This window comes from Leuresthes tenuis, unplaced genomic scaffold (genome assembly GCF_036924035.1).
Source record: "Leuresthes tenuis unplaced genomic scaffold, fLeuTen1.0.hap1 SCAF_22, whole genome shotgun sequence".
NCBI classification, from domain to species: Eukaryota; Metazoa; Chordata; class Actinopteri; order Atheriniformes; family Atherinopsidae; genus Leuresthes; species Leuresthes tenuis.
In genome coordinates, this window is record NW_027325376.1 from 10832966 (window position 1) to 10860610 (window position 27645).

A 27645-nucleotide genomic window follows, 5' to 3' on the forward strand; every position below is an offset into this window, starting at 1 on the left:
TCAGTCAAGAAGGGGTAGGCAATTGTTATTTAACTAAACTGGACAAAATCACAACCAAAACAGGTAGGGCTGTCTCAGAGCTGTATGAAGGAGACAGTGGCCAAGAATAAAGTGATAAAGCTTTAAATGCAACTATAATGTGAAGCACATAGTTGAACCATGAACAGGGCTTTGAAATAAAAAATATCCTTAGGACAGATCAAGAGAAGATCAAATAGAACAGAATTAAAAATCAAGTACACCACCAGTGCTTTCAGGAATATTCTGTACAGCTGGTAACATCATCAACTTAAAAAAAAAAAAGAAAACAAGTCAAACAAATGGAGCCAAGCATATGAATTCAAATGTGGAGACTCATATGAGTGAGATTTAAAGACGTCAACACTAGATTTGTATTCACATTGTGTTGTTACTGCTGCTGCTGCTTTATGTCTGCTTTGGCAGGTGGAGAAAACACCAGCCCAGTTGAACAGAGCTGAAGATGTAGAGAGACAGAATGACAGGGAGAAAACAGAGGATTTAAGAATGGAAGGCAAGGGATCAACAAAACAAGCAGCTAGTCTGACAAACGATGAAACATGAACATAGTGCGAGTGAGTTATATAGACGGCACAAAAGCAGATCACATTGCACGACTGCTAGATTTAATCATTTTTAAAGGTCAGTTGCATGCCAGACAACACCAGTCTCCATTTTAGCATGGCTCATCTGATGCTGATGGCATCTGTGGCGGTACCAGGTGGGACACACCATTTGCTCACCCCATCACTCTTAGCTCCCACAGTAATATCACCGAGCCTCCTTCCTGGAGCTTTGCCACAATGCTATGGTGCCACACATGGTGGTCCTTGATCAGCTAATGAGTAGCCAAAAGATTTGTCGTTTAATCACCATACTGGCATGTCTCTCACACTCATAACTACAATCTTTCTGAGGAATGAGGCAGAATCCATAAAGAACTATCTTTTAGAACAATGCGCATTCATTCAGTTATGCTTGTAATTTTCAGTTTAATTCTGCTATGCATAAGATGAAGGTTTAACTGTACGATTACCACAGATCATACGGTCAACTGCCTATTCAGAAGAAAATTATTCTCTGTGAAGCTTGTGCAAGATTCTGTGGCGGTTATTCAGAAATATGTTGATTTATTGGTGGCTGTGGTATTGAACAACCTGTTTAAAATGACAAGATATTCTTGTTATTATGTCGTATTATGATGTACAAACAGGAGGTAAAAAACAATACCAGCCACAAAATTACCAATAGAATTGAATAAGTACATCTCTGCAAGTCAAAAAGCAACCCAACATGAAGATCACAGTACATTTCAGCACTCAGAGCTTCACAGCAATACTGTGTTGCAGTTGTATTTCATAAGAAAATCATCACATTTTACTGTAGGTGTCACTGAATCCAACCACTTCATGTATGAATCATAATGTCAGATTCTAGATCATGTAAGCTGCAGTCTGGGCTTTTTGTTGTGCTCATGTTTCACATATCTTTCATAAACGATAATTGGAAAATAAGATATGAATCACTGATATGCAAGAATTGGGTTGATGTGTGTAACATTTGCACGTCAGACGCAAAAGTTTATTAGGTTTAAATGTCCAGGTATGTATGCAGGCCGCTTATAGCTTTGACAATTTTCCCAACTGCCCGCATCACAACAGGATTAACTTCCTTGAGGGACACTCAAAATGCTCAATTTGGCACAGAAAAAGAAAGGCAATCACAGAGAGGATCAAAAAGAGGAGAAAGTTAGAGCAAGAATCATGTAGAGTTTAAGAAATAATGAGAATAATGATAGTGGAGACTATGGGGCGCACAATTATAAAGAGCAGGGAGAAAGTCTGACATTCATAGGAAATGGGCATGCTGAGAAGTAGACAGTGAAAAACATGGCTGAGTCACAGGAGGAGAGGGAATTGAAAGGAATAGAACCTGAAAATTAGCTGAATGGTAATACACATTTGCTGCTGCTAATTATACAGCAGGATTGACTAATATTTGACAGAGTACTTAGCTGGGACGCTAATACATTCCAACAAACTCCGGTATACACCATCTTTCCCTCACTGGTGTAATCAAACATCCTGAGATGCTTTCAGTTTCTGTCATGTCACATATGGCTCTTTGTATTGTTCCATTTGATCTAGCTGGACAATCGGATATGAGCCTCCTATATTAGCCTGGAAACCAGTATAAGAAACAAGATAAGTGCATCTGCTGACAGAGGAATAGATAAGGATGTGAAGAGAGCCAACAGTAGGACAGAGCAAAAGTATGCAGAGAAAGATTAAAGGAAGACATAAAAAGGAGCCACGCAGTCAAAAAGATGGATGTAAAGAAATGAAGGGCAGAGGTAAAAACAGGGTTGAGAGTTGCACCCATAGGAAGATGTAATTAAGTGTTAAACTATTGTCAATAAATGTGTCGGCTCAGATCAGAGGCATAAGAAGGAGGGAAGAGAGAAAGGGTCAGCATGCACTCAATATACATACGTGTCATTTTATATTATACTGGAGGATCAGAGAAAGGAAGAGAGTGAAGGATGCCACTCAATGAAGAGTGGCATCTTTCCTTAAAATGGGAAGAAAAGGAAAAAGAATGACAAGACACAGGAATTAGGGTATCAGGGTAGAGGATGGTGGTCAGGAAGTTGGATGGTGAGAGAGTGAACAACTGAATCAGATAGTGTGGTAGGAAAAGAAAAAGTTAGAGGACCAGATTAAGAAAAAGCAAAAGACAGAAGGTGGGATAAAACAAAATCTGGAACAGAGGGATGGGGGGGGGGGGGGGGGGGGGCTGGATTGACAGAGTTTAAAAAAAAAAAAAAAGAAAAAAGAGGAAAGAAAATTGAAGGAGACAAACAAGACAGTAAACAGTCCATCAAATAGAGACCAAAAAGGGAGGAAAGGGTAAATGGACAAAGGAAGTAACATGGGGAAAAGAAAATGGGAGCAGCATAGATGTCAGCCAGACGAGGAGATAATTGCTTTGTTGTTACTTCGACTTTCTTTCTCCTCCCTCTCTTCTGTGCCCTGTCTTGTGTGGTGTCAGACCACCAGACCTGGTAGCACAGACAGAGGGGAGGAAGACAACAAGCAGCAAGATCAACAAAACACAAGGGGGAACCCTCTGGTTTTATTTTCTTGTTAATTTTGCTGTCTCTTGTCAGAAAGATGAGAAAGAGGAGACTGGATGGCACAGTTCCTTCATTCCTTCCACTATCACTCTCTTCCTCTCCTTTTTCCTCCCTTGGGTTCTAATAATACTCATTTCTGTGTCACCAGCTTGAACAAAGCACTCCCTTGTCTATTCCTTCTGCATCTGCGTTTGTGTATGCCTTTGTAGGGTTTAGCCATAATTAGAAGCACAGAGACGGACACACGCTCTTTGTAAGTTAGGAGGCAGTGAAAAATGCTAAAGTCGGACAGCAAAGCAGCATCACCAAAACAAGTTGAGCAGTCACTTTATTTGATTTCACACCAGTACTCTAAGACATGCACACACACACATATCTCAGGAACACTGTTTAAGATGAATATCATTTAATTGGGCCATGATGTGTATGCACACAACATAGCTAACTATGAGTGGAAATAAGCATGTGTTTGTGAATATAATGAAGGATTCTGTGTATATCTTAATGAATTAGTCCATTTCTCTTGCTGCTGGCATAGATGGAAAAAAACCTACAAAACTACAAAAGTAATGCAGTCTCATGAGGGACAAAGCAGTGGGGAGATGGGGATGCAAGGGTGTAATGAAGAGAGGGCCGATGACAAATAAATAGAGAGGCGGCGGGGAAAGAATCAGGAAGGCGTGGGGGTACCTAAAAAGGAAACAATAGAGAGGAAGGTTGATGGTAGACAAGAGGAGGAGGAGTGACCTTGGATGCTAAATCATGCTACATGGTTACTGCTCAGGCTAATAGAGACATAGTACAGAGACTGAAAAGAAGAGAGGCTAGGAGGTCATGAAGAGCCCAGTGAGGATTGTCAGAGGATTTGCAGCGAGTAGAGTGGATTGTCTGAAGAAAAAAAAAAAAAAAAAAGAATACATCGAAGGAAAAGCATACTTAAAAAGGTGAAGGGATGTGCAAAGTTAAACAAGAAAACTTAAGATGCAAGTCATTTGATAAAAGACGCCAAGGAAGACTCCCTTTGGAACAAAAGGAGTGCACCACTGCAGATTCACATAGAAGGAAAGGAAGAATTTAGAAGTATTAAGAATAGAGGATATGGAAAGTTGAAAGGGAGTGACTGATCAGACAAAGAAGCAAATCTATACATAAAATATGGTTGGGGAAAAAAAAAAAAGACAGAAGATTTTGGGGGAAGGAGAGAAGCTGAATGGACAGAATAATTTGTAGTGTGTGTGCATGTTAGCAATGGTCACTCACATTAGGACCAACTGATGTTCCCCTTTGAGTACAGCTTGTAAAAAATCTACATAATTCACTTGATGCAATCATGTCAGAGTAGAAAGGAAAACATGGCATGAATAGATTTTTTTGTGCATACTAGAGTATGACCACAATCTGAAACTCTGAGGGAACAGAAAGGACACGAAGAACCAGCATATATTCATATCAACCAAAGTACAAGCAAAAAGATGAATATAAAACCCTGTCTTTCAAATACTTTACTCCCGACAGTGCTGGTCAAGTCTCTTAGTGTTGCAGGATCCATCTAGTATGTGCGATGCATCTTGTGTAGTTCATACTGAAAATCTTATTGAGCACCCAGTGTCATTATCACTGAAAGGGGAAACTCACAATCCCATGGTGTGACTGACTGCCCAAAAGTGTTTAATTTTAGTTTTCAACCCCGACACATTTGATAAAACAGCTTCTTTTTTCTCCTCTTTTTTAAACTTCAGTTGAAAAAATGGCCTGCTCTTCACTGTAGGAGGATAGAGACTGCAGCTTCCCATTCAAATCTTTGCTCTGATTTGGCTTCCCAGTATATTTGGTGTTCATATAACATAGCTCCCTGACACTTTAAAAAAAAAAGATTTTCTAGGGAAAGGCATTAGTTGAAGGAACTAATTAATCTATTCATGGAGTTAGAATGGGTGCCAGTTTTCTCAGGGGCATTATGGCAAATTGACTTCCTACTTTTTTCTGATTCAACAAGACAAAAGTGTTTTAATGTCAATATTTCTTTGGAAAATATAGGAGGGAAAATGAAGCCATGAACACAGATGGGTCATGAGTAATTATTGTGTGGATATTGTAAGAATATATACCTTCACTGAATTGTTGAGCTTAATAATGAGCTTTTGCCATGGTAACAGACCTGGATCCCAAGTTGCTTAGGTCAACTTAACTGGTGAATTTTTTACTGTTAGCAACCTAATGACCACTGAATAAGGAAGATTGTTAATGAGACCGCTCCACATATAAGCTCAGGTATTCTGGAACCTGGAGTGTCACCCAGTGCTGTGTAATTCCTTAAAATGTAATTTAAAAAAAAAAACACATTGTGCTTTAGCTGGAAAATTAGTGTTTGAATACAAGTCTGTGCCAGATGATACCATTTAAATCACTCCAGGTTCATTTCTGGGAGTCTGCCTGCAACACTATTCTTTGCAGATTACTTTTTTCTTTAGTTCATATAATGGGCATTTGTTCAGAAAATATCAGTTTAGATAGCTTTTAAGCCCTGAGAAGGTAGTAAAGAGCTGTGATCAATATTCTTCTGTAGAAATGCCATAAACAGAAATCCATGGGTCTGCCCTGCAGCTTGCCTGAAGCAGGCACTTCATATTTCCCAGCTAACTTTGCATTTTTAAACATCTAATACAAACATCCCATCAACACCGATATAAATATGTATGAGAATTGTCAGACTAGTTCCATTTGTAAAAACTGTTTATGTAACAGTAATTGCATTCAATTTTAAACTGAAGAAAAACAAGAAGATAAAATGCTGCTATTCTGGTCATCTTCCACTTAGATACCTTTTTTTTTCAAAAGTGAGGTTGAGGGCATTTTGCAGAAGCTCCATAAATGTTTGAGGGGTCCTAGATAGCATTTAGAAAATGTAGCTCAAGTCTGAGAGGAGCCTGAGTGGTTATAAACTTATGGTGCAAATAAGCTTTTTGGTGGAGCATGAAAAGGGAGTGGAAACATAAGGGAATTAGAAAAATATAGAAGTGGAGAAACAAAAGCTGACAAATGCACAAAAACATACTTTCCCCAGATAAGAGGGTTGATACTGCAGAGGGCAAAGTCATGCCCATCAACAGACACTTGAGGTGGGCTACAGTCTCTCACGCACACTTTACACCAGCATGTCACAACTTACTGACATTAATAAAACATTTTTTAAAAACACTTAAAGGGGACACATTATGCAAAAATCACTTTCCCAGCTCGTCTACACTAACATCTTTGAATTCGGGGTGCGTACAAATCCCCCCCAGTGTTAAAAACAACAACCGCATCCAGTCTCAAAGGACCTACGACGGGAGTGGATAAAGTTTATTTTTGATGGCGAAGCCCCCACCACAGTCAGCAAAACCCTGTCAGTGTGTGCGAACCATTTTCAGAAAGACTGCTTCCACAACTTGGGTCCCCACAACACAGGACTGGCAACAAAAAAGAGGGATCAATACCGACTATCTGTTGTGGGGAAAGGACATGCAAGACGATAGAAATGCAAGTGTGCTTTGCACATTGGGTGGAGGTCTGGCGGAGTGAGCAGCAGCAGGCAGCAGATCACTTTCATTTAAAGGGACAGAGACGAAAACCGACCGCCTGAGCGCAGACAGGGTACAGAGAGGGCTGCTGTGCTTGATCCGTGAGGAATTTGACCAAATGATTTCACAGACATGTCATTAAGGTGCCTGGAACCTGTGGGAACTGGTGGAAAAGGGGTATAATTGTTCTCCTTTCATGTCATTCTCATAAAGACAAAACCTTTGCACATTTACTTACTGAATAAAAACAAAAAAAAATACATTACATAAGGCAAGCACCTCCTGTTCTCATCACCTCCTGTTCTCATTGTTCTAACCCCTCTCAATTTGCTTCACTTTTACACCACTTGTTAGTTCTAGAAGCTGCTCAAATACTTTAAATGAGGACACATTCGAGGCAATTTGCTCTTTATTATCCCACACAAGCACTTGTTACAGACACATGAAATCACGTGCAATCAAAAATACAGAAAAGTCTTAATTTCCCCTGTCCTTCAACTTAAACTGACCATTAAATCTAAAATGGTCACTTTTACATGCAAGGTTCCACAAAATGGCTTAACGATTGCTACTCGCAGGCAAATCAGTAAGATCACACACACGTATACACACCAACTACACTGCAAATGAGCAGACAGAGTTCTCTTTTCATGTCTCCATGGCCCAATCTCCATCAATAGCCTCATTTTCCTTTCTCTCCCCCCTACTGCAGTATCCACCCCTGGTGTTTCTAGCCACCCTTTCACTGCCTATTTCCTCTCCTGCTTTAATATTCAGATCCTTTTGATTTAATTTCATGAAAAAGAATAAGCCTGAATATTCAGGTCACGCTTCAAGTTACTGCATATATTATACATTCCAGTATGTACATGGTTTTCTTGCTCTCTCCACTAACCTGAACTTTTCCTTTTTGAATCCCTTTAGAATCTTACCATCAACCAGTGATCGTTTCCTGCTCAAGAACTTGGTTTCCGGTGTGGACTACAACCTGTGTGTGCTGGCCATTTTTGATGACACAATTACATCACTGGCTGCAACAAAAGTTCTCGGCTGCACTTCATTCTCCACCAAGGACGTGTACCCAGCATGCCGCTCTCTCCAAGCTCACTTTTTAGGCGGGACACTCACCATATTGGTTGGTGGTGTCGTCGTGGTGACTCTACTAGTGTTTACTGTGGCTCTCATGGTTCGCCACCGCGTTTGTAATCATGGCGATCATATGATATGTCACAGCAGCAACACTGAGGCAGGAGGCGGGGCCTGCTGTCAAGGTGGAGGAGTAGGAGGTGGAGACAAAGGAGGGAACGGCAGTGGACGCTACCAATCGAATGGCTCTGGAGATATGATGATGGTAGTCCTTCCTAATGGTCTGCCCTCTAAGAGAGGAGGGGAGAAGGGGAACGAGAAGGACAAGGAGAAGGAAAAAGATGCAGCCAATTCTGCTTCTACTCTGCCTCCTAAACTTCCACCGAAGCCCAGGGCAAAGCCTAAAGTCAACCTGGAGCAGTTTCTATCAGCTGGGGGGGTGGTTTCCACGACGACAGGGGCAGAAAGTGAGATGGCACTGGTAATAAGACAGCGGAAGCTGGAGAAGGCATTGCCACGCAACCTAGAGAGTGACAGAACTCCCCTCTACTACTCCCCTACTCCTCCATCCACCCTGCCTCGTCAGTCACGTTCCAGGGATCTTCCAAATCCCCGTCTGGAGCGAGAACTAACCAATCGAGCCAGTTTCTCTTTGGCTGCACCCCTGAGAGACTCAGAGCTATTGGACTGGAGAATCACACCCCGAGGTAGGGACAAATGGAACTCCTCACAGGCTTATCAAAGCCCTATAACCCCTCTAAGCCCTGCCAGTGGAACTGTTGGCAAACGGCGGCACTCACTGGATATGGGTTCCTCTATGGCCCTAGCTAGTGATGCCGCAGCAACTGTTGCCAGGCACTATGGTGCCGTTAGTTACGCCAAGCGGTTGAGTGTGATCTGGACCAGACGGAGTCAGTCGCTTCATGGAATGCTGGTACAGTGCGCTTCGACAACAAGCACAACCTCTTCAACAACTAGTGATGAGGGTGAGAGTGGGGGGGGCTTTGGGGCTCATGATTACCAACGGGGATACATCCATGCTTATAACATTACCAACTCAAACTCAAACACTGGTTTAACCACTGGGAAAGCAAAAGACAGGAGTAGGGAGAAAGGGAAAGATGGAAGGGGCGCTGAAGATCTGGAGGAAAGTGTTGTATAGTGATTATAAAACAATACAAGAGTTTGAATAGGATGCCGATTAAGGAAGGTGATTAGATGTTAAAATGAAGTTGGCAGAAAAAGGAACTAATGTTAATGTAGCCGAGAATGGTAAGACGAGTTCAGAGGGAGGGAGAGGAGTAAAATTGAGTCAAATCTCCTTGATTTGTTCTCCAATCAGTGGAAATAAAAATATTTTAAGAAGCTCTCTACAGGTTCTCTGACCCAAAGAGTGGGAACGCTTGGAAAAACATTGATGGATTAAAATGGTTTCTAAATATTGAAAGATGAGCAGTTTCAGTTAACTCTGACATTCTGGATAAAAAAACAAAAATAAATACAAATTGTGGATAGTGTTAACTATGTTTTTCAAAGTGTTGAACAGACTATTTGAATGGTATATAGTGTCAAAGGAGAGAAATGAAAGAGGGGAAACATCAATAGAACAACAGCACAAAAGTGATATGGAAGAGAGATGACTTTAGCTCAGCTTGGATATCAATAAAGCCTTCACACTAACGGAACTAGACTTTTGCTAACACTCCAGTTCTTCACAATCCCAAACCTTCAGACCATTACTGGATCAACAATAATGCCACTGCTAAGACTGGAGAAACACTTCTATGGCAAAGACACGGTGAAAAATGGATGGCATAGCTCTGCTTTGTTATTCAGGCTTCTGACTAAAACACCATCGACCAATTTGCAACTCTTCCTGAAATGCAGTGAACGTGACTTTTGTGTCCTCTGTGTCCTCTGTCTGTGGATAAGGATTTTTGGCTGGCTGTGCCTGCGGATTATGGGAGCATAAATACAGATTGTGGTGCACTGGGCATGATCAATCGATACAGGCGAGAAAGAAGCAAACACGGACAATATGAAAAGTATTGGGATTACAATCGAGTCAATATGGATTACAAAATGGAGGAGACGGGTGCATGATGGAATATGTGGGCCATGCATATCTGAAAGACGAGATCATCCTGCATGTCAGATAATGGAGCAGACAAATGAATAACACTAATGGGTGCATAAGAGCGCATGCATTGATGGAAACGGGGACTGGATGTTAGTGTGTGTGAAAGTATTCACACATGTATATGAATGTTTGAGTGGCAATCCAGTCAAACTCCACTAATGCATAAAAAAGCATAGCGCTCTCAGAATATGCTGTGAGAAGAATGAAAATGCAAGTTTTGAGGTGGTCCATCCGAATCAAAGTACAAGAGTGTTAAAAGGTTTTTTCACCACAGCCAGTATAAACTGATAATTTCAACAATGTAGCATGGTCAGAGAGAACAAACTCCTACTTGGAATCCACATTTCAAATTCATTTTGCGTAACTTTAGACTCCTTTGTGCCATATGGGTTCATGTTCAATACAAACTGAATGTTTTACAGAGGAAGCTGAAAAAAAAAAATAAATCCCAGAATCACTATGGAAGTCACTTAACTCAGACACCAATGGACTTCAAGGACTCTTAAAACTTCTTTCAAAGAGACAAAATAAAGAGAAACTTGAAAGTACATATATATATATATATACATATATATATAAAAATATATATAAAATGTTACTTGTTGCACCATGTGTTTCTGTTTTTCAGTTTTTAAGGGGATGATGTTAGGCTTAAATGCAAAATATGAACTGTGTAATTTCTTTTTGTGTTGGATAAAAATCTCCATGATTAGAATAAAAAATGTTTATTATAACTTGGAAAAATAAAACTCAAAAGACCCAGATAAAGCACACATCACAAAACGAACTGAGAAGCACAGACATACCAAAACTAACTCACAAACGGATGCCTATAAAACAGCCAATTGCATTTGTAATGATGACTTTTACCCATTAATGTAATTTCCTTTCGATTTTTATTTGATTTTGCCAAAGTCAATATTGTTCTCTGAACTTGATATAAATAAAAGTTATATGTACGGAACAGAGTGACTCGTTGCCATGAAAGAGTGCACATATTCACAAATTGACATTTCACACAGAATGAGAGCTTCTAAAACAGAGTAAAGATTTTACGGTGCATTCTGCTTTGCAATTCTGTACATAAAGACCAGATTTCAGGTGCCAAATAGTGTTATAGTTGTGACTTAGAATATGAGTAGAGTACAAAGAAAAAAAAACATTTTGAACTAGCATTTGGAGTATAATGTGAAGATGATTCAGGCTTAGTGAAAATGTTCTGAGCTTTGAGTGAAAACTTTAGAGCCTGCACTTTGATGTAAAAAATGAAGATGTTTACCAATCGATCAGTGGGATTCATTAAAAGGTGAGGGTGAAGTAAAACTTTGGAAATTGGAAAAACAACCAATAAATAATAATTGGACAAAAATACCCAAAATAGACGCAAACAGGCAAAGATTTTGTCAGTGTTTTCAGAAACAGAAAAACATGCAGAAGAGAGAAGGAGGCTCAAGTTACTACATTTCACAGAATCTATGACAAAATAAAAAATAAAACAAAGCAACAAACAGATGAGGACCTAACAGCTGTCAGAGTAATGGATAAAATCTCACTCTATCATTACCTGCCACATCTGTGGGTTTCAGAGACCAACACGTCAGAAATTCTATTTGCAGCTGAATTTAACATGAAAATGTGAGCTGGCAGCTATCTGCAGCCGAGTGTAGTTCAGCAAAGTGCGAAAAATGTACGAGTGAAACAAACCAGTCGTGAAAAAAAACAAACCAAAGCTATCAGTTCACTGACTTTATTCAGGTGATGGAGCATTTTAAGGGGCTGTAGCATCGACCACCTCCCTGACTGTGACATCAAGCTGCTTCAGGGGGTTGCTGTGGCTTTGCAAGGATATAAAGCAAATATAATTCTACCATGTGTGCCAGGCTTGCCTCTCATCCCTGTCCCAGTTGGATGCAACAAGAATATCTTAACCACAAAATGCAGGGAATTCATCGACCAAACAATGAACTAAAAGGGACTCAATGCTGCGTCAAGCTCAAAACTGCTTTATTCTCAGTTGAATCACCAGTAATTTGATTAAAAATTACATTTCTTGCTTTTGTGAAATCAACATCTGTTAGGAGGGACGAAGAAAGCCCCCCCCTTCTCAGTTTAATCTGCTACTTCGTTGGAATGTTTCTCTCCATGAAGCCCTTTACGGACAGGGCCAAGTGTTTTAGTTGGTGAGAATATGTGGAGGAACAGAAATATGAGAGTACCAACACACAGAGATGAAAAAACAGATGAGTGAGGGAAAGGGGGCGAGGTCATTGTGTTTAGCCTTCAGTTTGTAATTTGTTTTATGCGTCACGTGTGCCTTGTGAATACACCCATTGCTGAATGTGCTGGTTTCTTTCTGTGTAAGACAAAGGAGGAGGTAAAAGAACAAATGCAGAGTGCCAAAAAAGAGCCAAATGAGAATGATTAACAGGCACACGTGTGAGGAAAGGGATAACATTTTCTCTTGCCTCTTGAGCTTTGGACGAGAGATATTCCCCGACAAGTAGACAGTTTTCTAATGTGAAACCATCAAAAGTGAAAGGGGAAATAAAGGAAACAGGAAGAGCAGTAGACTATGTTTGGGTCTCCTGACAACCGGTACCATAGCGACTAAAACGTGTGCTACAGTCACATTTGGGAATGAGTCCGAGTGTGTTGCAATGCATGTGTTTACTTAGTTTATCCTGCCCATCACACATAAGTGCACAGAATCACCAGTTTTCTTGTTTTTGCTTGAGGCAAAACCCTCCCAACCTCATCCCCTGTTGCAGCAAATTGTAATTACAAATCAAAAACACGTACAGCCTGAAAAGATTGTTCAAACAAATTAAAGAAAAAAAAAGGCCTTGAATACAGGAGCTAATTTGAGAGTTAATTTAAAACGTGTAAATACTTTTCAAAATTTGGCCTAGGACCAAACTGACTCCAGTACCTACAACAGCAGCAGAAACTAAACCTTTGGAATGTTCTTTTACTGATCCCTTCCATTTCCACTGCAGGAACAGAGATATATGAGGGGTATTTCACTGGTGGATAGGTCGTTCTTCTGAGTTAGCCATGAGCCTTAGAGTGGGGCTTTGCAGCACTGAACATTTCTGATTGGCCCAGCAACTCATTCTAACCTTTCTGCCTCAGTCGCCCCACTTTAACATCCACAATGGCTCATACTATCTCAACTTTAAGGGCTTGATATACATTCTATGACCACTATGCGCTTGTCCTTTGCATCTCTTTTTCTTTTGTCCTTTAGCTTTGCTCTGCTGTGGAAAAGTCATACTCGACAAATATCTGTCTCGTAGGGTTAAAAATAACTCAAATAATGAAGATTGTCCAGTGCAGCTAGTGTCTATGCTTTTCACTCATTTTTGCTGCTTTGTTCTGTTTGTGAAGAAATTGGTTGTTGAGCCTCGCATGTCAGTCTTGTTTGACCTCTGTATCTTTCATGAATAATGAAAGAAGAGCCAATCGTGGCAAAAATTATCAATGAATACAAGCAATACAGCATTAATATCTGATTGTTTAACAACAGACCTGTTCTTAAGCACAAATGAAAACACAGATAAGCTCAAAAAAAGTTTAACATCAGATCTTAAGTTAATAGCTAACGTGCACTTTCTGGTGACTCCAGCAAGAAGTGACATTTCACACTTAAACTCACTTAAATTGCTCCATCTATCCAGCATGTTAGACCTCAGTAGAAGTGCGACAGACGGGTCATTTAAGTTCTCAGTGCTTTTGTTTAGAATGCATGTGCCACTAAAACTTAAAAGATACTTGAAACTCAGCCAGATATTACCACACAAAAAAAAAAAAAAAAGGTTTTGGCAGCACAACTATTAAAAAAAAAAAACCTGAATGGAATAAAATGTATAAACAGAGTCTAATGCAGTGGGATCGACTCATTTAGCTGGTGAATGTAGAAAGCCTGAATTTTCTATTGCTGTGATATACAAGTTTGGAAGACCTGTAACCCTTTAATATTGTGCCATAGTACAAAACCTGCCATCTATGGAGGTAGTTGAACGTAAATCATGTTTAATTTAACCATGTTGGTTAGAAGGAGGAAAAAACAAATACTTATTCTGCACCCCCCACCACACGCTTGCAAGCACATTCATGTCACATCAGGCCTTAATGGCTTACTGTTTGAGAATAATTACATTTTACGTCTGACCTTTTCGTTCATACCAAGCAATTGAAAAGACATAAAAAACATATTTTAGCCTGTGTGTGTATCATCTGTTTATGAACAGAATACCGTTGTACCACTTAAATTTGAACGAAAGAAAAACGGTATATTTTCCATCAAAACTGTCCTTTGACATTTGAGATTGAAATGCTGACCTGAGCCTCTAATATATAAATTTCACAACCAGTGAGACACTAATTACCATTTCTGTGCAGCACTTATTTATTTTACACTTTGCAATTATAGTTTACGAGTCTCCATGGAAATGAGATCTGAATGATAAATACAGATTGTCAGGAGAAGGTGGCTGATGGCTACACCACAGACATACAATTACTACTTTACTATCATATCTGAAGGGACTATAAGAGGATATTAACTCACTGATTCTAAGTATTTACAACCTATTACCTGCAAGGATTAGATCACTACATGAAAGGGCACAAGAAGGTTATTTCTCCCATGATTCTTAATCACACGCTGTCAGCAACTCTCAAATTCAACCCTTCAGTATTTCAACTCCTCAGCATCTTCGTACAGCACCGACAATGAGAAAGTTTGGTAAGAGAACTGGCAGTTTAAGAGATGTAAGCTTTGAGCTAGATAAAAAAAAAAAAAAGACTGACTGAAGATAGAGGAGCGAACAAAAGGAGAGAGAAATGAATAGCAGAAAAGCAAGAGATTGGAGAGGGACAGAAAGACTGCAGTACAATACTGGCTAGTAACCGGTATTCAAACTGTGTATACATGGGAATCCTACAGTTAGATTTTATAGGATGCATGTTTTAGATAAATGAAGAGCAGGGGCTTAAAACAGAAACCAAAAGCTGTTGTGTTCAATTTCAGCAAAGTAGCACAGTTAATTTGACTGTGGCATGATAGAAAGAGCTGCTTTAAAGGATCAAGCAAGTGGAGATGAAAGAGACGGCCATGGCAGACAAGACAATGAGAAAAGACGAGGAAGGAGAATGAGTATTCAAACTACAAAAGTACCTAAATGATACAAGACTGAGGCTCCTGTATGGCGTTACCTTCATGCATCGCTTCATCTCTTTCTCTGTGGTCTCACTCCATCTCTCCACACTCTTAATTTAGCCTTCTAATTTTACTCTCCTTCACCCTCACTGACTTTTGATTGAATCCTTTGTTCACTGAATTGGTTACTCTTCTCCATTTCTCTCTGTTCTCTTTTGCTTGGATCTTTTATATTTTGGCCAGGTTTTTTTGGTTGTCCTTCAGTCATTTGGTTTTGTTCTCCATACTGTGATTCAACATTTAGTCAAAATAATTTAGTCTTTGAGTCTTCAAACATCAAACTGTCTTGATGTCACATTGACTATATGTTGGTTATTTCATTCAAATTTGCTGAACATTTCATTATTTTATTCCCTCCCAACCTCACCCCCTGTCCAAAACCATCGTCTTCGTCTGACACTTAACCCTTTGCATCTTTGATCTGAAAGGCACCTTTATCTCTCCGACAATTATGCCACATTAGTTTTGCTCTACCATTTGCTCTAATTGTTGTTAAAGCTAAGGTTTTCTTTTATTTTCTTATATTAAAAAAAAAAAGAAAAAAAAGTGAGATGAACAAGGCCTCAAAAGACAAAACAATGTGGTGGTGAAGAATAATGTGCTGATATATCAATGAGACTTAACAAAGAGGCCCAGGTTTGATTGCTGTGGGGAACTGGTACCTTTTAGGGGTTTCTTTTAAGCTAATGTCAGTTTAGAGTAAGCACAGTTGGGTTTAGAAATCAACAATACTCAGTAAAGAAAATGAAATTACAGTTTGGCAGGCCAGTGTTACATGAAAAACAACAGTCGTTCTCTGAATAAGGAGCATGTAAAATCTCCATTCAGCACACACTGCACGACATGCCCACACCACACGTGGCAGTGCTCAGGAGTTATGCTTATTTCATTCAGGTCAAGCCAGACAATCGAAAACCCGAAAGACAAATGGAAAAGTAGACTTTTTCATTCATAAATCTTGATCTAGAAGCCTAGCATGATATTTTGTTCAACAAATATTTAACTACCTCAGAATATTTCGCCATGAAATCAATATTTTCATTTCACCTTCAACCTGCGTTTTGTCATTAATATATTTTCCTCTCCGTCTCAACCCGACTCTTCATTCAGACGAGAAAAGAACATCTTACTCGGACAGTGATTACCTCCCTCCGTACCCTCTTTTTGCTTTGAGCTTCTGTTTGCTAAAATGTAAACACTATCCCTGCTTCTTCTTACCAGCTTAGATACAAGCCACATTTCTGTCACATTGAAAAAAAAAAACCTGAAATGAACCAAAAACAAAACCTTTACAGTATATATCCAAGTAATATGCTCTGCTCCATTCAGAGTGTGTCTTGTTGTCATTTTCCACATACAATCTGGCTACATTGGGAATTGGACGTCAGACTATGGTAGCATACGCTTTACAAAATGAGCTACATGATGTGATCAGTCTTTTGCACGGTTAAGTGGACAGGCTTAAAGCCCAGAAAGAATACGAATTGTACTTGTTAGAGTGGAATATAGCTGCCACAAAACTTTAGACCTCATTTATTAAACATTAATTCATACCAAGTGAATCCTTAATTTGTTCCACTCAAAAGCACAGATCTAATTTAAATCAGTAGTAACCGACTTCTGGCCAGTTTGACAAGATGGGACAAGCTGAAAACAAAACACCAGTATCATTAAGGTGGTGTAACAATTAATGTGCTAGCAAACAGTTGCCCATTTACACATTCAGTAGATACCTGCTTACATTTACATTAATTTAAAATCCTTTTTCACCAAATTAATGCAACTCCAATAATAAATCAGTAGATTTTCCTGATATAAAACATCAGCTGAACTCTTGTGAATATTCAACGATGAAGAGAAAACATCTTTCAGAGCATCTATTTAACCAATCACCGTTTCTACTGTGCAAAGAGTTAAATTCACTAATCCTTTATTCATTGCTGAAGGAAAATCATATTGCTGCAGTAGAAATTATTCAGGATTAATAGATCAAAAGATGGATGGATTAAAAAAAATAGAATAACATAAAAATCGGTAGCCTAACCTTTGGAAAGAATAAGTGTAGCAGAGAGACGTGGTTAAAATTCAGAAATTGCTGTAAATGGTCTAAAAGTTGTTTTTGTAACTTGGCAACAACTTAACTGATTTCACACACAGGTGAACTCTCAGGCTACAATATGCAGAGACACTCCTTAGTTATACGTCCAGGATTACACCGTCTGTTAACATGCACTGTAATCATTTACCCTTCACCGTTACCCTTCTGTCAGGAGTCTTGCAGGTAGAGAAGTTTTACAGCCGTCTGAAGCCACGTCTCAGAGCAACAAATAACCTTTCCTTATGACTTGGTTACACATGACTACGTTTCAAAAAAAAAAAAGTCATTAATTAAAAAAATAAATAAATAAAATAAAATAAAAAAATCAATGCTTTCTCTGAAAAAAGCTCATTAGAAAATCTCCTGATGTCAAAGACAAAATGTCCATTGCAACTTCTGCAGGCTGCTAATAGTGTGGCACCAGTCTAGAGCCACAGAGTACCCAGGGTCTGCACAGGGAGGAACAACATTCATCAGGGTGATCCGTGAATGCCTTTGGCTAATTCTAACAAATCTGTTCCCAGTGGAAAATACTACTAGAAGCCAGTCTTCTCAATGGCGACGCTAGAGGCACAATGGAGTCAACGCTTCCTTATTATGGCCTACCAAACTGATATCAAAGCGCTTCTGTTAAAGGGGTGAAAAGCCCTCCTGTTTCATATGCCAGGCACTTAAAATGTCCTCACACAGATGTAGTAAAAAAGGAAAAGAAGCACTTTGAAGGTATTTTCAGAAGTAGCTTTACAATAAATGTGGAAATTTCACTTAATGTTTTCTGCCAAAATGTGGATCAAAGTTGTTGAGAGCTTCATATTGAATGCATAATTCATATTGGTACACAATAATATAAGAAATACCTGAATAAGAGCGTGATGCAGTTACAAACTTTCTAACCGTAAACTTAGAGTTTCCAAGTTTAATCTTTTAAAAAAAACGAAAACAAAAAAAACCACAATCAATATGCTTGACAGCCAACAGACATTTTGGTTTCTGATTTTAAATAAAATCAATTGCACAAAAGATCACTGTACTGCTCAGTCGACTGTGGCTCTCAGCCTTTCACTCCACTGCTCAATCCTGAAGATTTTGTTTACCATGAGGTTTGTTATAGTCACTGTAAAATTATTATGAGCTGAGAAACGATGCATAGCAAAACATAAATTTCCCTTTTAGTTAATGTCTTACATAAAGGAAATATAAACTGATAAATATTTGATAAGGACCTATTTTTGCATTCTTTGCCTTGCAGTTTTCTCTCTTGGTAACTCACCATTTTCTGTTTTTCAATCTAGCAGTTCATCCTTTTTCTGTCTCTCACTTCTCCATGCCTCAGTCTGTTTGCAGTCGTTTCTACTCATTCCCTTTCTTGATTTCTTTCCCCTTTGCCCATTTCCCACATTTAACTTGGGGGTTCTTTTGTCACAAGGGGAGAATATCACTTCACTGATATCTTTAAGGCCTCTTTAAAAAGGGGGACCGGAGGGTGTGTTCCAACTATAGGGGTATCACACTCCTCAGCCTCCCTGGTAAGGTCTATTCGGGGGTATTGGAGAGGAGGATCCGTCGGATAATCGAGCCTCGGATTCAGGAGATGCAGTGTGGCTTTCGTCCTGGCCGTGGAACAGTGGACCAGCTCTATACCCTCGGCAGGATCCTGGAGGGTGCATGGGAGTTCGCCCAACCAGTCTACATGTGTTTTGTAGACTTGGAGAAAGCGTTCGACCGTGTCCCTCGTGGAGTCCTGTGGGGGGTGCTCCGGGAATATGGAGTGCCGGACCCCTTGATAGGGTCCGTTCGGTCTCTGTATGACCGGTGCCAGAGTTTGGTCCGCATTGCCGGCAGTAAGTCGGATACGTTTCCGGTGAGAGTTGGACTCCGTCAGGGCTGCCCTTTGTCACCGATTCTGTTCCTAACTTTTATGGACAGAATTTCTAGGCGCAGCCAGGGCGTTGAGGGTGTCCGATTTGGCGACCTCAGAATCGGGTCTCTGCTTTTTGCAGATGATGTGGTTCTGTTAGCGTCGTCAGGCCGTGACCTTCAGCTCTCACTGGAGCGATTCGCAGCCGAGTGTGAAGCGGCTGGGATGAGAATCAGCACCTCCAAATCCGAGACTATGGTTCTCAGCCGGAAAAGGGTGGAATGCTCTCTCCGGGTCGGGAATGAGATCCTTCCCCAAGTGGAGGAGTTCAAGTATCTCGGGGTCTTGTTCACGAGTGAGGGACGAATGGAGCGGGAGATTGACGGGCGGATCGGTGCGGCGTCTGCAGTGTTGCGGGCTCTGCACCGACCCGTCGTTGTGAAGAGGGAGCTGAGCCAGAAGGCGAAGCTCTCTACTTACTGGTCAATCTACGTTCCCATCCTCACCTATGGTCACGAGTTGTGGGTAGTGACCGAAAGAACAAGATCGCGAATACAAGCGGCCGAAATGGGTTTCCTCCGCAGGGTGTCTGGGCTCTCCCTTAGAGATAGGGTGAGAAGCTCAGTCATCCGGGAGGGGCTCGGAGTAGAACCGCTGCTCCTCCGCATTGAGAGGAGTCAGATGAGGTGGCTCGGGCATCTGGTTAGGATGCCCCCTGGGCGCCTCCCTGGGGAGGTGTTCCGGGCACGTCCCACTGGGAGGAGACCCCGGGGAAGACCCAGGACACGCTGGAGAGACTATGTCTCTCGGCTGGCCTGGGAACGCCTCGGGGTCCCCCCGGAAGAGCTGGAAGAAGTGGCCGGGGACAGAGACGTCTGGGTTTCTCTGCTCAAGCTGCTGCCCCCGCGACCCGACCCCCGGATAAGCGGCAGATGATGGATGGATGGATGGATGATATCTTTTAGAAAAAGAAAGAAAAAGCAAGCAAGTTTCCATCTCTGCTTCCCATAATACCTCTTCTGTTAACCCTTGTCACCTCTCCATCACCCGTGCTTCTTCTCTTCCCTACACTTCAGTGCTTCACTCTTCCTGGTATCTTCTCTTGTGTTCCAGATCTCATCTTACCTTTCTTCTCCCTTTTTTTACTTCACAACTGGGCCACTGCTGCCATCATTACCTCCTTGTACATCCCACCCACTGCCCATCCTGCCTTCACTTCTCCCCCAGAACTACAAATGAAATGGGAGCTTCCTGCCTTCTTTTCATCATTCCACTCCTCGGTCTTTTTGTCCTCCATGTGGCAATGCTACCACCTACTCCTCCAACTCATCATCCCTAAAGGCTCCTATTAGAGTCATGATCAGAAGAAGGCAGTGGAATCGTGTAACTCCTCTCATCTTCAGACGATCTTGGGTTTCTTCTGAGACAGCAACAGTGGGAAATCTTGGTGCACGTATACGTGTGCTCGAGACAGCAGCAGATTAAGAGAGACAGATACAGCAGGGTGCTATCTTTAAGTCTATTTAGCTGCTTTCAAGCAGACCAAGCAGCATTAGAGTACAAGAACAGGTAGAAGCTGAAGAAAAAAATTATATAAAGTCTTTAAAGAGAAATAAAAGGGAAATATGTCTGTTTTTCCTTTCTGGAAGGAGTGCTGTGTTCATTAGCCAAACAGAAGCCAGGTTAAACAGATGACAAAGAATGAACCGAAAAGCAGCAGCAAAGCCTTCTTTAGGCTGAATAAAATGCATTGTATCATCTTTCTGCACAAGGAAAAATCACTTACGGTTAAAATGCAAACTGAAAGAGAGTTTAGATTCCACTGCAGGCATGTATATGTATGACATCTGGATTGTGCATAAGAAAACAAGCTATTCTGAAAGTCTAGAGTAAAGCAAGTGAGCTTTTAAAAAAGATTTTACCATCTCATCCACTGGCACACTATGCAGTCATTCATATCATTCAAGGTGGGGGTTTTATTTACATGGCAATGTGGGTTGGATTCTGTCACGTGTTGCATCTTAATCTACAGCTTAGCTTGTGGTTGTTTAGGATCAAAGACCTGTCAAACATTCACAGCACTGAGACAAAAGAGAAGCGGTGAAATCTTTATGTCCCATTGCTTGTCGGCACCAGAGAGAAGATACTGCAGAAAATGAATCGTTGCCATGAAAAATTCTAAGAATAACTGCATAAAGAGATGTCAGGTCTTGGCACATAACTCATAGCCCTTTTCCCCAAATAACACCCCATCTAACTAAAGTTGAGCTTGTTTGTAGGCTGGGGAACATGTTCAGTCAGTCTTTTGGACGCTGACAAAAAGACTTTCCTGCTATCAACATACGAAACACACTCAAAATACTGGTTTCCAAGTCTCAGAAAATGACAGAAAAGAGAAACGGAGGGAAACTCGCAGCCCTCCATCAAACACCGACTTGCTTCAACGAATGAGCTGCCTATATGAAAAAAAATTAACAAGTCATTGATCATAACTTTAGTGCACTACAAAGATATTAGAAACGGTTTCAACTCAGTGGCTTTGCATTGTAGAAAATGGCTTCAGCCTCCAGCTAAAATTCAATGATGACTCAGCAGAAGAAATAATTAATCATCAAGTCATTTTGCAGTGATGTTATGCATTCTTTATCATTATGCACTAGATTATGACTAGATTGTGATAAAAGTACAAACATAATATTTTAAAGCAGCCCAGTTTTAGGTCAGCAACTTACATGAATGATAAATGATTAGTCTGTAAAATATCTGCAAAGTTCAATAAAAGGTGGGGTTTAATCAGTTCCCTTTTGTGTGAAATTGCTTTTGCGAGATACGAATAATGAAAGATTTATCTAGTTACAGAAGACAGAAAATCTGTGGAGAAACGGCTCTTCTCCTGCCACATAATGCCCCTACTTAACAGAATAAACTAAGAATAATTTAACCACATTTTGGTTTACAATTGTGAGCCAAACAAGAACTTTTTCTCAAAAGTAAAACGCAACCCATTACATATCACTTGCCTGGTGAGTTGCAAATAATTCCATAACTAATAATGTAATTCCTTATTCGCAGCGAGCTGTGGTTTATTTATCACCTGCAGGGTGTTTTGTTATACAAAAGGCTGAAATAAGTTCCATGCACTCTTTACCTTTGAACTTTGAATATGTGTTTTTCGCCCACAAAGCCGCTGATCCTATCCCCTCTTAGGATAATTTCTGCTGGATTTAAAGTCTTTTTTGAAAAATAAATAAATAATGGAACCTTCAAACCACATATGTACAAAAGCAGAGATGAATAAACACAAATAAAGAGGTGAGATATGAAAACATGATGTGAGCCCCGCTACCACACAAAGATCAGCCAAGCGCCATCACCCACCATTCAGGACGCCCACACAAAGTGAGCTTTCAAAGAAAAAAATCATTTTAAGATCAAGAACCACAACTGAGAAGACATTAAAAAAACAAATATATGCTGGTGTAAAATAAAACTGGATGACAGAACAATAAAACGAGAACACGATAAAACAAGAGTCGGGCAACAGTTCAACTGCACAACCTGTTATCTAAATGCACACATTCACAATGACAGCTAACCGTTTTCAAAAAGGATTTAATCCAGTAGTTGCAAGCACAGTGATGCACAGCACCCAAATATCACTGCTCGAAAAATGGCATTCCTCCACCACAATACTGGGAGACTTAAAGTCTGAAAATTCCTGACTGAACATCCTTTTCTCTCAAAGAGCCTAAAAGGAAGGAACACAGGAAATTTGGACTGAGGATTGCTGGTGCTTTGGCTGTGTGCTTCTGTCCGTTCCCACATCCTTTAGCCTCGCATTTCACCCATTTTTGGGCTAAAAACAGGTCTCCAAGGTTGATTTATTAATAAAGGAAAGTGACCCAACAATGATGTACAGTCCTGGAAAAATAAAACTATAAACTGTAACTTCTAGTTCTGGCCAATACTGTGATGACGTGTACAGTTCTGTCTGTGTTATGGTGATATTGAGATAGCATACAGATAGAGAGATTTCCCTACATTTGGGGAATTTAGTTGTGTGAATTGAGCTGTAAATGGTTTTTTCTTTTTGTCAGAATGAGCCTCAGCTATAACATCTGGTTTAACTTTAATGCAACAGTTTTACAATAAATCATCTATTCACGCCTGATAAATTAGTAGAAAAAATAAAGTAAAAGAACAGGAAGGATAAAAATCAGGTGACAAATTATTAGTAGAAGCTCTACTTATTACTCCTCGCTTTTCCTTAATCTCACCGTTTCTACCCCCACCATCTTCCTTATTCCTCTCCTGAGGTAAAGACATTTGTTTCTTCAGCAACACTGAGCATTGAGCTCATATTCATCATCTACTAGGTAAGACTAATCTCCATATTTTCTTACAGGAAGAAAAATTATTACAGGCACAGAGACAGAAACACACCTTGTTAGGTCGATCTGAGAGTAAGAAGTCTTCTCTCACGTTTTCCTTGTTTTCCCATTAAACTTGATCATCATCAAAAGGCTGAATGTGACAAGTTATTCAATTTTTTAATGTTTATTGAGAGGAGGGCAGAATTGGGAGCAGGCGCTCGATTTGGTTTTAATCGACAGTTAATGAAAACAGACATTAGCTGATCCAAGCACCTGACTAAGGGTAAGCCATAATTAAAGTCATTAGAATGAGAAAAGAGAATTCTGTTCTCAGTTATTAAAGCAGCCAAAACACAAAGTGTTCTGCCAAAGCAGAATTTCTCTTCATCCCTCCCTCCTCTCCCACGGCACTTTCAATCTTTCACCGGCCTTATTAGTGGTGCTCTTTCACTTGTAGACCTTCATTTTCCACTCACTTTTTGTTCATGTTGTTTATTCCCCCCTATTCTGCAACAATTTCCTCAACTTTCTTTTTCATTGCATTTTCCATTTCCCCCCATTACTGATCGGATTTGTTTGGGCAAATATCTTCAAAGCTTTTTAAACCGCTGGCTTGCTTTCCATAACAATTCTTACAGCCAACTGCTTGGGTCTTGTCATTATCTTAAATGTTGGAGTTTTCATGTCCCCAAGCTGTTGTTTCAGCACAATGTGTTTGTGTGCCATGTGGTTAGTCTTGAGGAGCACGATGGCGAGGATCCCACCTTTTCTATTAGTTCATTTGAATGGAAACACCTGAACTGATTCCTTTAAATATTAAAGAGAACATACCAATCCTAAACAGTAGATAACATCATCCCATTAGTTTGGCAAAGAGTACATGTGGCAAGACAAGGAAATGCTCTAAAGTCTGAAAGAAAAAACTCAACCAGGGTGAAAGAGAAAAGTGCAGTTATGTAAAACACAAGGATGACTTCAGTTCAACAACTTCCTGACAAACATTTCCATTTTTCACATCTTTCTAGAACACTTTCAGTTTCATGTTGTAGGCATTAACTTACTATTTATCCAGGCTATGCAGAGTAAAGAACCTGGTAGAATAAACCTTAGTTCCAAGATCACCAACATTGCTGGGTATGGTTCAGGAGGGCATTTAAAATAAATAAGTTATGCACAGAGGTAGTATTCAATCTAGATAAGGTATTTTGAAAAGAGCAGGAATGGGTTTACAGCCTATATTGGATGATGGCAAATGACTGCCTTTCTGACCAGTGGCGATGTCATTCCACTTTTTGCACATTTGTATGATTCATTGTGGCCCAGAGGCTTCCAATCTGCGAAACCTCTGAGATTCATAGTTATAAACAATCCTATACCAAACTGAGGTTGAGTAAGACTTTCACCTGAACACAACACTACTTTCTGAAGCCACAGGGGAACATGCCATCTTTATCGTTCATGTAGCATGCTACTTATTTAATCAGAGCAACACATTTGCACAGCAGGACACAGGACACAATAGCAACCTTATTCTAAATTACAGAGTACATAGCTTAAGATTCACTTTAACTAGGGGAGCACGTGGGTACTTTCATTTCATGGTCTCAGCTGCCCTGCAGCACTCACATCAAGTTACATTTTTTCATATGAATATTAAAATGCTGAAATAAAACTAGTTAAGAACATCTAATGTGAGAATTGCCAAGAAATTTTATGACATTTGCTGGGAATATTTTTCACGGAAGGAGCTTTTCTATAGTGCAATACTGAGGTCAAACTTCTGAGCTCATCGACATTTTGTTTGTTCTGCCCAGGGCTTTCAGATTTTTTCTCTGAATAATACCTCTTGAAGGGTTTGCTACCAAGGCTTTAGACTTTTTAATTCTCTCCTTATTTTCCATCTCACACGGTCCATATCAATTTATAACAAGTGTAGGCAGTGATGAAATATCACACTGAAAAGGTTTGTCCGAGAAGCTGAAAACGTAACCTCTGTCAGCCTTCTGGCTCTGTTGGACATCAACTAGCCTTTCAGTAAATGTCTCAACTGGAGGGCCAACAGTAGCATAAGATGCTACTTTGGGTCAACAGTTAGTGTACCTCAACTTGACATTCATCCCCAAACAAAACCATAAAATTAACTGCTCAACAAGAGTACCAGTCTGGGCACACTGATGTACTAATGCTCACTGTAGAGGGGTATTTGTAATGTAGCACATCAGGTACTTGAGATTTGAAAAAATACATTTATGAGCAAGCTGAACAGTTAGAAAGGCATAAGTCATTTACTCAGACCACCGCTGAGAGAGTGCAGCCGAGTAATAAAATTTTGAGAGCCGAGTCAGAGCAGATTCACCTCAGGCTCAGTCTGAGGAGGAAAAATAAATAATTACGAGGCCACCAGATGTTGCAGTGAAAACAAGAAAATGCAGCTGTTTGACAGCCAGCAGACAGTCGGATGCTATTTTATTATAGTTTCTGACAGAAATAGGGTGATCTGCTTTTAATGAGCAAAACTGATGTTTGTTTTTTGTTTATTTATTTTTTTACTTTCAAGAATTTTTAGGAAAAACATGCATTCACAGGTGTAGTCCTATTCTATTTCGAGTGGCAAACTTGTTCTGCATTTAATGCTGCCCTCAAGATTAACTATTTGGAAATAATTTCATTCCCTATGTGAGTGGGGTCTGTATAATCCGGCACCCAGCTGGTCGAGAGAAATAGAGTTCCAAGTTCCATTATTTCCATCCAATTAGACTTAAATGTCTGAGAAAAGAACAGAAGCCATGAGGAGAGGGACAGAGATGCAGAAGCATAACCTCAGCAGCTCAAGCTTCATGACTGATTTTTCTGCAGTGAAGTATTTACATGTGCAGGTGGCATAAGAATGAATAAACTGAGAAAGTTGGGTTTGATTTAAGTGAAAAGAATATTGAAAGACATGTAAAGACATGGTTTTGGAAAATAATCCTAAACAGAAACCAAATTAACATCTACAATATAATGCTCTGAAAATGACTGAATTATCAGGAGTGATAAGCTCCATTTGTTTTGTCTGATTTATTCAAGCTTCATGAGGTAGCTCTGTCAGAGTATTACACCATTCCAACAAGGCATCTTAATGTATACGTTTGTTTTACCTTCTCTAAAAGAATGAGTGTTTGCATGCGTCAAGACATCGAAAGACATCAGGCATTCTGCATTGTTATTTGTGTTTTCAACAGATGATTACACCCTTAAACCATCCGTAGTGCGCATGTGATTATTTGCACAAATCGCTCAAACAATTAATCAGTCTGTGTACTGACCTGTAATTAAAAACTCCTACTTCCCCCCCAGACCGCAATCCTGTGTGCATATGTGTCTCCATTTGTATGCACATCACAGTTTGAGTAAGTATTCATGGCATGTGCATTAGAACGTGCACCTGACCACAAACATACGTACCAAGTGACAGAAAAATTAACTGATGCAGCATTAACATGCATTTTGCCCTTTGTGTCAATTACTTAGGTGTAATTTGAGTTCCTTGCTACTATGACAGCACCTGAGGTTGATGTGACCAATAACAATTTATTAACTTGTCACCTATACGAGACACCGGGCTTGTAAACCTCTAAATGATATTTAGAGATTTAATTCCAGGATGCCTCATAAGGTGAGCATAATAATAGACCACAGCCCTGTATCAGTCCTGCTTGAGAGCTCTTGCTGCAAATATCCTGAAAATGTCTGCAGACAATTCTTAAACGCAAACATGCAGGCTCAATCCAGATATTAGCAATTAAAAGACATTTTATTCTAACGATTCATTCAATTGGATGGCAAGTAAAAACATGCACACACCACCGTTAGTTAACTTTGTGTGTCTAGTATTTCTTATTTTAAAGTTGAAGGTTTCAGCTCCAGAATTTTTATCCTAAATTAAAGTAAATGATTTTTTTCAATTATTGAGTTCAATATTAAGTTCTGTGCATGCTGTGTTCTTTAAGTGAGGGAATAAACTGTCAGCTTGGTAATATTTCAAGGCATTGAAGGCAACTGCTCCCCTCAATGAGGAACTGGAGGCTCATTCAACTCTTGCTTCAGGACAACATGCCAACGAAGATTACTGACAACATGAGCTCTCTGCATGGTCATTGTGTTCATCTT

General features: G+C 40.0%; 2 protein-coding genes across 3 annotated transcripts in view; one reads left to right on the plus strand and one right to left on the minus strand.

Moving 5' to 3' along the window:
* The window catches only part of LOC140281963 (leucine-rich repeat and fibronectin type-III domain-containing protein 4), a 35959-nt gene extending 25530 nt beyond the window's left edge, over nucleotides 1–10429 (plus strand). Inside the window, exon 8 of the mRNA XM_072376484.1 lies at nucleotides 7642–10429. Coding sequence (XP_072232585.1) covers nucleotides 7642–8965 — 1324 coding nt within the window. The 3' untranslated portion in view covers nucleotides 8966–10429. The remainder of the gene's footprint in view (nucleotides 1–7641) is intronic.
* Nucleotides 1–27645, minus strand: part of LOC140282208 (pyruvate carboxylase, mitochondrial-like) — a 254267-nt gene that overhangs the window by 95002 nt on the left and 131620 nt on the right. The gene's annotated exons all lie outside the window — the stretch shown is intronic.